Source organism: Limulus polyphemus, unplaced genomic scaffold (genome assembly GCF_000517525.1).
Source record: "Limulus polyphemus unplaced genomic scaffold, Limulus_polyphemus-2.1.2 Scaffold131, whole genome shotgun sequence".
Classification (NCBI taxonomy): Eukaryota; Metazoa; Arthropoda; class Merostomata; order Xiphosura; family Limulidae; genus Limulus; species Limulus polyphemus.
The window spans coordinates 114,675-124,348 of record NW_013665741.1 but is presented as its reverse complement, the minus strand read 5'-3'; the positions used below and the strand labels follow the sequence as shown (position 1 = coordinate 124,348).

The following is a 9,674-nucleotide window of genomic DNA, read 5'->3' as shown; positions in this document are numbered from 1 at the left end:
TTAAAATTATTTTAAATTGTGAGTGGTAATATATCCTTTAAACTCATTTTTGTTTTTCCCAGTATTAATTTTTTTTTTTTTTCAGAACGCTTCACCTGATGTAGTGAAAATGTTGGTTGGAAACAAATGTGATGCGTTACACCTGCGGCAGGTAGAGAAAGAAAGAGGTGAAAAGGTGATTATATATATACATATATAACTTTGTCAGTATTTCTCACAATTAACCATAACAAAACAAATCTTAAAATTTACACTCTTCACTAACTGAATGTGTTAACGGACCTCAATATATCAATGAAGTGTTAAAAGGTGCTGTGAAATAAAAAGTATATTTGATTTTTTTCCCCATATGACCATCAAAAAAAAAAAAAGTCTCTGCAAGTAATAGTTCAAATTTGGCCAACTCTCTCAAAGTGCAGTTGTTGCGTGCGTTATTTGGTCATCTCATTAACAAAAGTAAGGAACACGATCTTTAGGTATTTCTAAACCATTTATGACTGATGTTACTAGAGAACATATTAGCACAAGTTTCAAGAATTCTCCAGCGTCATGTTTAGTGGGAAACCAAAAAATACCAAAGGAGATGAATGACCCTTAACAGTGTGTGAGGTTAGCACAAGAATAAAGTTGCATCATTCCAAAGTCTGTTTTGTACGAAAGACACGTTATGTTCTAAAATTTTTGGTAAACAAGAAATTTTCATCTTTCTTAACTAAAAGGAGAAGAAACACCTAATATGTGTAACTTTACTATCGAAACCTGGAAATCATAGAGTAATAATCAAGGTAAACTTGTGTCCAATATTTTCCAACCCTTGAGCACCTGTTGAATATTTAAAATAAATATCATTTAAAAGTCAAAATGTGTGTTATAAAGTTAAAGAATTTAAAGCATTTTACTACTTATACTTTTTTCATACTTTTACTAATTAAACCAAAACTTGATTTCGCAAAGGGGTTATCTGCTGAAGTTTCTTAATTGCTCATCATAAGCGCATATTCCCCGGTGGAACAGCAGTAAGTCTACGGACTTGTAATGTTAAAATCTAGGGTTCGATTCCCCGCGGTGGACACAGCAGATAGCCTAATGTGGCTTTGCTATAAAACAATCAAAAGAGCATTTTTATTTCTAGCCCAAAATTCACAATCTACATCTAATTTTATATTTTTTATTTACCCAATAAAAGAGTAATAGAGAAAGTAAATAACTTGGATTTCAAACTAATTTTACTTCCTAAGTAAATTTGAATATGTGATTTGCCTAATAAAACTGTAAGTTAAAAATGTGCGTAAACAACTATTTTCGCCTTGTATTGTGAGAAAAGAAACACATACAGAGTCGTCCACTCTGTTTTTATTTTTATAGCTAAATCAAAGAAGTAATACAAGAACACTAGTCTAGCATAAGTTAAAAATTTCGTAACGCTGTTCTTCTCCAGCTGTATATGTACACATTAAGAGGCGTTTTTTTTTTTTGTCAATACGATTAACGAATTGCTTATTTCCGTATTTCAATATTTTTCTTATTACTCGTCTCCACTACCACAAGGGGACAGTGATAAGTCTACGGACTTACAACACTAAAATCCGAGGTTCGATTTCCCGTGGTATACACAGTAAATAACCCAAAGTGACTTTGTTCCAGAACAAACAAATTTATTTCGCACTGCCTGTGTTTTTCCCAGTACCTCATATGATGTATTCGAATTTCAGGTATAATGCCTCAATATATTGTCTACATTAAGAATCCATTTCTGCTACCTAATTATTTTTTGTTTCAAGTGTATCATTTCAAAAGAACGAATGTTTACGAATATGGTGTTTGTAATATCATTTAATTAATCAATCCAAGTAGCCTTCATTAATAATAATATTCAAATAACAGAGAATATTAATATTACTCTTAAGTCAGTGTTTCCCAACCTTTTTCGCCGCAGCGCTCCCTTCAGCAAACAATAAGCGCTCATGCCTACTTCTAATAAATTGTTAGACCATAAAATATTTTACTAAAATGAAAATTGTAAGACAATAATAGTCAATTCTTACGGTTCATATAACAACACATAAGACCTCGTGACTTTCTTCAGATGGCAGATAGTTTCGACATTCCTTTCTTCGAGTGTAGTTGCAAGCAGAACATCAACATTGATGGTGCCTTCTTAACCCTAGCTAGAGGTATCAGGGAACAGCGTGAAAACAAGGTAAGTCTTTTTTTTTTTTTGCATTACAGCTTTTAACCCTCTATTGCAGGTAGTAACGTACAGGTAAGAAATCTATATTTTTAACCTAATACACATACAAATTATTCAGTTGTGTAGTTGAATTTTCTTACTTCCAGGTATCAGTCTGAATCAACTATGAAATTATTTTTATTGATTCCTCAATGGAACAATGTACCAGTTTATAGCTTCTTGAAATGTTTCACAAAAACATTTTTGGGCAATATAGGCTTATTGAAGTTAGAAATTCAATGAAAACTTCTTACCAACGTTTTCCATAATCTGCGTAATAGAATATTTATGAAATTGGTTCTAGTAGTCATTTTTATTTTAGATTACCTCACTATAAGGTTATCAAAACAGTATGATAACCATTATATATTTCTCTTTATTATAGTTTATGCTATAGACCCCTCCAGTGGCTCAGCGGTAAGTCAGAAGGTTTATAACTCTAAAAATCAGGTTTCATACTCTTGGTGAGCACAGCACAGAAACCCAATGTGTGGTCAATCAGTTACCATATTGAGTTATCTTTACGATATGTATAGATTATACACAAACTCTGATTAAAAAACAACAACTAAACTACAGGTCATGTTCTTGAAAGCTTGTTTTCATATTTCTTGTGTATCTTTTTAGCCGCAGCTCATAGAATGGCTGAGTTTTTCAAGTAGAAACTCTTAGCTCATAGCTCCGAGTTGAGAACTAATTACAGTTTTGAACTCAGGAGGTCAAACCCTTTCGATTGATCTATTTGACCACCCCCAATGTGTCGTAAATAAATTTACCCAAATCCTGCCTAAAAAGAATTTCAATTTGAGGGTAGGCTGTTAGAGATGTTTTGAGTAATGAAATCGAAAATGGTATACTCGCACCCAATGCTTGGTATTGTTGACGCAAACAATAGCTAACAAAAAGAAAACTGAAAAGAAAGTCTCACAGATTAATTTACTCTAATCTTGCCTAAACGAATTTCAAGTGCCGTGGCTATTGAGGATCTCCTCTTGTTTTTAGTTACCCACTCTATGATAACATAAGTTATGGAAGGAAAAAATTGAAAATAAGATTTGAATATATAGCAGAATACATGATGACACATTAATAGGCAATGTTAATGAAATTATTTCGTTCATCAATTTGATGATAGTCCATGAATATATACACACACCTATATATTTTTAGGCTAGCAGATTTGAAGAGACGGAGAAATTGAAACTGGAAAGGGCAGAAGGGAAAGAAACAAAACCAGAAACCACCGGAAGATGTGGCTGTTAACTTTGGAACGTGAAAAATATGGAAGGAACGAATAGCTTTTCGTGCCCCCTACCTTCGCAGACATTCCAGATAACATCGGTAAAATTTCAGAAAGCAGGAACCAATAGTACACACATGAAGAAGTGGCCTTCAACACTGTATCTTGAGCATAACTCGTAGCTTTCAGAAGATCATTATAAATAGAAGCCAGTGTTTGTACCCCTTGAAAGGATGTTTATAATGTTCTGTTAGATGTATATATGTATGGATTCCATAAGTTAGCCACGTTATAATATCTGTACACCTCGCATGCTTCCTCTAGCTTCGTAGCACCTACAATATCTACTTGTTAGTTGTAGCTTTAAAATTAACGCTATGCTTCCAAGAACTAGCTATAAAATAAGAGAAAGAAATGTATTTCTTTTCTTCTATTAAGGCATAATTTTCTGCCTAACATTTTCCACTTAAGAAAATATAATTATGTATATATATGATTAACTTTACTATATATAAAGAAGTCCGATAGTTTTATTACGAATTACATATATAGTACTCTACAAATTTACGAAATAAAACGTGTGTTAAGGCTGTAACTACACGTGTTAAGACCGGTATGAAATCTTTACTTCCAGTATTTTAATACATAATCAACAAACTTCGTAGTGAGTCCACTCAAATAAAAATAATTAGTTTCGTATATTTATACTCAACTCGAAACCGTTAAAAAAATACAGTAACACAGAAACCCCCTTATAACACTGAAATCGTATTTCGATACCCTAGATGGACTCGGTGCAGTTATCCCAATATGTAGATTTGCGGCTAGACACAAATCAAAACAGAAAAATAATTGATTTGTATGTGGTTAAGTTTTGTAGCAAAAAAGCATTGGGATCACAGAATGAAATGAATTAGCTACAACAGAATCCATTAATTAATTAAAAAATTCAACTTGTTTTCCGAGACAAATTACATCTTAAGAATGGATTGTAAAACAAAATTTTAAAAATGGTATTTTCTTGCAATTACACTTGCTACTACACAAAACAACCTCGCCCATTAGCCCTAAAAAACCTCAAGATATCCTCATAAAGGAAATTGTAAGGATTATATAAACTAAGATAGTATTAGAGATTATATGAAAGGTAGTATCAGCCAACAATTTAATTCCCCATGTTTCATGTATGGTAAAAACCAGCTTAAAATTGATTCCTGCATGATGTTTCACATATTATCATCTTGATCTATATAGAAAAATTGTGATAGCAGTTACCTTTTTTCCAGAGGCATGAAATCATATAATTCTTATATCATTTTGTATATTTTAAATGTATTTTATTGTGAAAAAGACACGTCTAAATCATTATAAAAAAATTAAAGTGACATACTACATGTCATCAAGTACTAGTTTTTCAATGTACGTTTTCATGTAGCAATGCTTGAGCATTTGTGATATACGGTTGTGTTTAGTCAAAGTTGCCTTTTTGCACTTAACTTCTAATTTCAAGTTCTCCATGGATGTACGATAGTAAATTGGGATTAAAACTTGGTATTCCAAATATAATGCAGTTGCCTGTTAGTTAACAATGTTTTGGTTGTTTCTAATCAAATCTAATACTCTTGAACGAACATTGGGATACAACCAGAAATTGGAATTTCAGATTTTAAAAAAAAAAGTAACTTTCTGCCAACATTTAACTTTTTTGTTTCCATCTTATTTCAAATAGTGTTTAGCTTGAAGTCTAATCTCAGAATTATTTCAAAAATGAGTTCACTATTCCAGTATTCAAAACATTTGAAAATACTGATCGATTTTCTGAATATGTTTGGTGTTTATGACATCATTAAGTATCTGAATTATTAGTAACACATCGAAAAGGGCACACACACACACATTAAGACTTACGTTTAATATCAAACTAAATGTAAAGAAATTTACACACTACCTTAACTACTGCTGAACATAACATAAAAACTTTTTTTACTTGGGAAACAATACACCCTTCTTTAACCATTCATTTAATGAAGGTGTTTAAAAGCAATATTACTATGAGGATTTCTTTCTTAAAAATTATTAAAACCAAATAAAGTGCAGAGACTATAACCCTGACATACACATCTAGGTAACTTTTGCAAAGTAATTCAAATACAAAGATACACTTTAAAATATATACACCAAAAAATACAAACACAGTAAACGTTCTACTGAATAATAATTGTTATTAAATATTAACTTTAAATGTTATGACACGGAAAAAAGAAATCTTACACCATATTCAGTCCTCCACAAAAATTATGACTGATCATACGCTATAAAACAAAATACACAAAATTGTAATTTTCTGTATATTTAATCAAAAGTGAATTCTTAAACAGAAAAAATAAAGTTTAATGTCTTCATAAGACCAAAGAAAATACAACTTCAAATTCTGGTCTTAAAATATTAACCTGAGATAGAAATGCTTTACTGAAACAAAGATGAAATATTATAAAAGTATATGTTAAATGTTCATAAATAACAGAGTAATCAAAATTTACATATCCATTTTACTTACTTACCATAGGTGGGAAGACATGTTCAGTCTGTTTGGAAATGACTATTATGTTAAGACCACAATGATACATGTTTGACAATCTCTTGTAACTGTACTTAAGCCTACTGCTGTATCAAGTTAAAATTCTTTACACAAGTTATTAATGTTTGGCATATCATGTATGATTATTTTATATGAACATTCAAAGTAGCTGACTGAACAAAAGTAGAAAAACATTACAAACTTAAATTCTCTATTTAATTTTCAAGTTAAAATATGATGCCTCACAGTCCAGTTTTTAGTATTGATATAACACCAGTTTTTTAATGTAAACTATATACCAGTTTTTGATATTTTATTTTACTATTACAGTCAAAAATTAAACATCACAACTGAGTTCCAAATTAAATGCAACAGTATGATATCCATATTCTCCAGTTATAAATGTATCATGAAATAAAACACTTATAATGAATTCATCTTTATATCTAATCCTTTTGATGGTGAGAAATGTCTGTAATTTATACACAGGCTAAAGGGATTTTTCGAACTTTTATTACATCAACAAACATTTCAATTGAATTTCTGAAATTGAAAAACCTGCTTCTTGTGTTTAAGATGTGTGTGCTGTAGAATTAACCAGGTTTAGTTTCCATTAACCAAAGTCACTAGCAAATGCTGACTACAAAATCAGTTTCTTCCTGAAGATCCAAAACCACCATCTCCTCTTACAGTATCATCAAGGGTCTAGAAATAATAAAAATAATGTAAAACTAAAAACTGTATTGTTAGCCAAAAGCAACTAACCAATATGTTCAAAAACCTTATATATATATATATATATATAGCAAACCATGGGGTCTGTCTGAGCATTTGTCTGTCTCCCATTTGAAAAAAATTGCACACGCAGGTAAAGCTCAACATTCACTTTTAAAATGACGGGGGAACGGGCATGAATAATGTTGATTTCAAATTTTATTTCGCAAGCAGGATATTCTACACTAAATTGTTAGGAATTAATCACACTATCATTCACATTTCAAAATGTGACTTAACTTAAAAAATAAAAATGTAGATTTACCATATGTTACTGTTGAGCGGCTCTTAGCATGAATAAAATGCTCAACAATTACTTTTTGCAGTGGGCAGTATAAGTAGCCCAGAGCTTTGGCTCTGAGTGAAACTAAGAGTGCAACACAATTAACTTTTTTAAAGACCATGAAATAATTTAATTTAACAGGTTAACTTAAAACTTTTCCCAATACTAGAGATTGGTACTTTTACTTGTTACTTAATGTTTCAGAAATATCCAATAATTTATGTAAAGAAGTCTTCAGTTATATTTCTTGAATGCTTTTTATTTCTGAAGCTAAGTGAACGTTTTAAGTTTTGTAGTGGTAATTGAAATATTCTTCACATTATATTTGTTCCTATAAAAAAACTACTAACCACAATCATCATTTTAGACTATACCTTCTTAGGAATGATACAGTATTCAAACCATCTTCAGAAAAACTGAAACATATTTTAAAATAAAAACTGTTTTTAGTTTGAAAATAGGGTAACACTTTGTCATTGTTACCACATTTATTTTAGAATATCTCTGTTCACAAATCTTATTGGCAGCTCCAGTGCAAAGACTGTAGCAGGAGAGTGCAATAATTTATGCATAAATTAGAATTACTCTTTTGTATATAGAAAAAAAAAGGAAACCAAAACTTAACTTGCTTTATGTTACTACCTATTCTACACTGTATTCTTAAGAAGTTAGTAAAACAAAATGCAATTAATCTATATCTATTTGGTTATTTGATACTTTAAACTTGCAAAATATCTCTTGGCCTGTACCCTTTCAGCAAACTCTACTGTAGTCTCTCAAATATTTGTTAGAAAATGAGATACAAGCAACAAATTATTGATTTTGTTACCTGAAGTGATACAAGTATAAGTCAGTGAATCACATGCAGCTGCAACCTGAATATATAAAGTTAATGAAAACACATCTTGCGATGTCTTATGAAGCATAATATGCATATAATCTCTGCATTAATGTCTTAAAAGAATAAAGTAGTGGAGGGAGAATAAAAAAAGTTCTTTTTTAGACCACACTGAGATATAGAACGTTTCTTTTTAAACAACTGATGAATTCTGTAAATTAACCCATCTTTAATACGATATAATCACATTTCTTTTTTTAGACCACACTGAGATATGGAACATTTCTTTTTAAACTGATGAATTCTGTAAATTAACCCATCTTTAATATGATATAATCACATTTCTTTTTTTAGACCACACTGAGATATAGAACATTTCTTTTTAAACAACTGATGAATTCTGTAAATTAGCCCATCTTTAATATGATATAATCACATTTCTTTTTTTAGACCACACTGAGATATGGAACATTTCTTTTTAAACTGATGAATTCTGTAAATTAGCCCATCTTTAATATGATATAATCACATTCCAAGAGAAAGTAATATCTGCCGAAACAATGATGGTTACAAGATGACATATATACCTGAAAACTTCACATAAGGACAAATTTCATGAGATAACACAAATCAAACAACAGGTTATCAAACAGTGGCATAGCAGGCTGTGACAAATGCATTAACACTATCCCAACAAAACTAAAGAGAAAAAATTACAAGGATTGAGGGTACAATTTCAAGAAAAGACTCACCAAAAACATATAAGCCTGTATGTTTCACTGTGTACAGTTAATATACAATTATATTAAAATAAATAAGTCCCAAGCTGGTGACTGTTAAAACGAGGAAACAGATGATTACTCAGGACTAATTCAAGGGTCTTGCACATCAACACTCTAAACATTGTTCACACTATGGTGAAATCACACTGAGGTATTGAGCAAAAGCTAAATAAATAACAGTCACTTGCCTCTATAATACGAGTAAAAATCTTAATGATAGAAAGAAACTCTCCATGAAAAGTTTATTGAATACAAATTCCACTAGACAAATGTTTCAAATCTGCATGTTAAAAACAAAGTTGGCTACAGTATACTAACAGTTTTAAGCAATTCCTTAGATGATCACATTTCTTCTACAAAGAAACTTAAAAAAAATCAAGATTATTAATATTATTATCTGTTTCTAATAAAATAATTAGAAAACCCAACAAACTGGGTACCACATCTCAAAAGTAAAAATGGATCACTAAACGTGTATTAGGAAAAGTTTTATTTACAGGACCCTCACGGTTTTTCGTAATTTGAACTGAAATTTTATGGACATTTTTATTGTCTAAAAAGAAGGTATTTCCTACACTCTTTTAACATTGGGGCTGTGAAAAGTGATTTGAAGTGGTAAGCTGACTGAAATCCTTCAGCACATCATGAGCTTAACACCCAAGCACAAGAAGCATGGAAGTCCCCAAATGACACACAGGGGTATTCAAGAACCATTTAGAACCACCTTGGTAAATATTGTGCAGCAAGCTAAATACAATATTATGTTATGCCTGTAGCTGCTTTCAAAGTTTTCCTGTCTGCTCATCCTACTGCTGACTACCGTGATGCTTCGACCTTCCTTACCAAATCACAGGTGAAATCATTCGTATCTCAATTGAAAGCTAAACATAAAAAGGTGATAGCAGAAGCATAAAAGGTTGGCAATTGCTTAATTAATGATGCTGAAAAT

The 9,674-nt window shown here is 31.0% G+C and overlaps 2 protein-coding genes across 2 annotated transcripts in view; one reads left to right on the top strand and one right to left on the bottom strand.

Annotated features, from left to right (window-relative positions):
* LOC106473591 (ras-related protein Rab-8A-like) overlaps positions 1-5,036 on the top strand; it is an 8,020-nt gene extending 2,984 nt beyond the window's left edge. The window contains exons 2-4 of the mRNA XM_013934278.2: positions 86-175; positions 2,087-2,200; positions 3,401-5,036. Coding sequence (XP_013789732.1) covers positions 86-175; positions 2,087-2,200; positions 3,401-3,493 — 297 coding nt within the window. The 3' untranslated portion in view covers positions 3,494-5,036. The remainder of the gene's footprint in view (positions 1-85; positions 176-2,086; positions 2,201-3,400) is intronic.
* A 352-nt stretch (positions 5,037-5,388) lies between these two features.
* LOC106473580 (deoxyuridine 5'-triphosphate nucleotidohydrolase, mitochondrial-like) overlaps positions 5,389-9,674 on the bottom strand; it is a 9,885-nt gene continuing 5,599 nt past the window's right edge. The window contains exon 7 of the mRNA XM_013934268.2: positions 5,389-6,753. Within this exon, the coding sequence (XP_013789722.1) occupies positions 6,697-6,753 (57 nt within the window). The 3' untranslated portion in view covers positions 5,389-6,696. The remainder of the gene's footprint in view (positions 6,754-9,674) is intronic.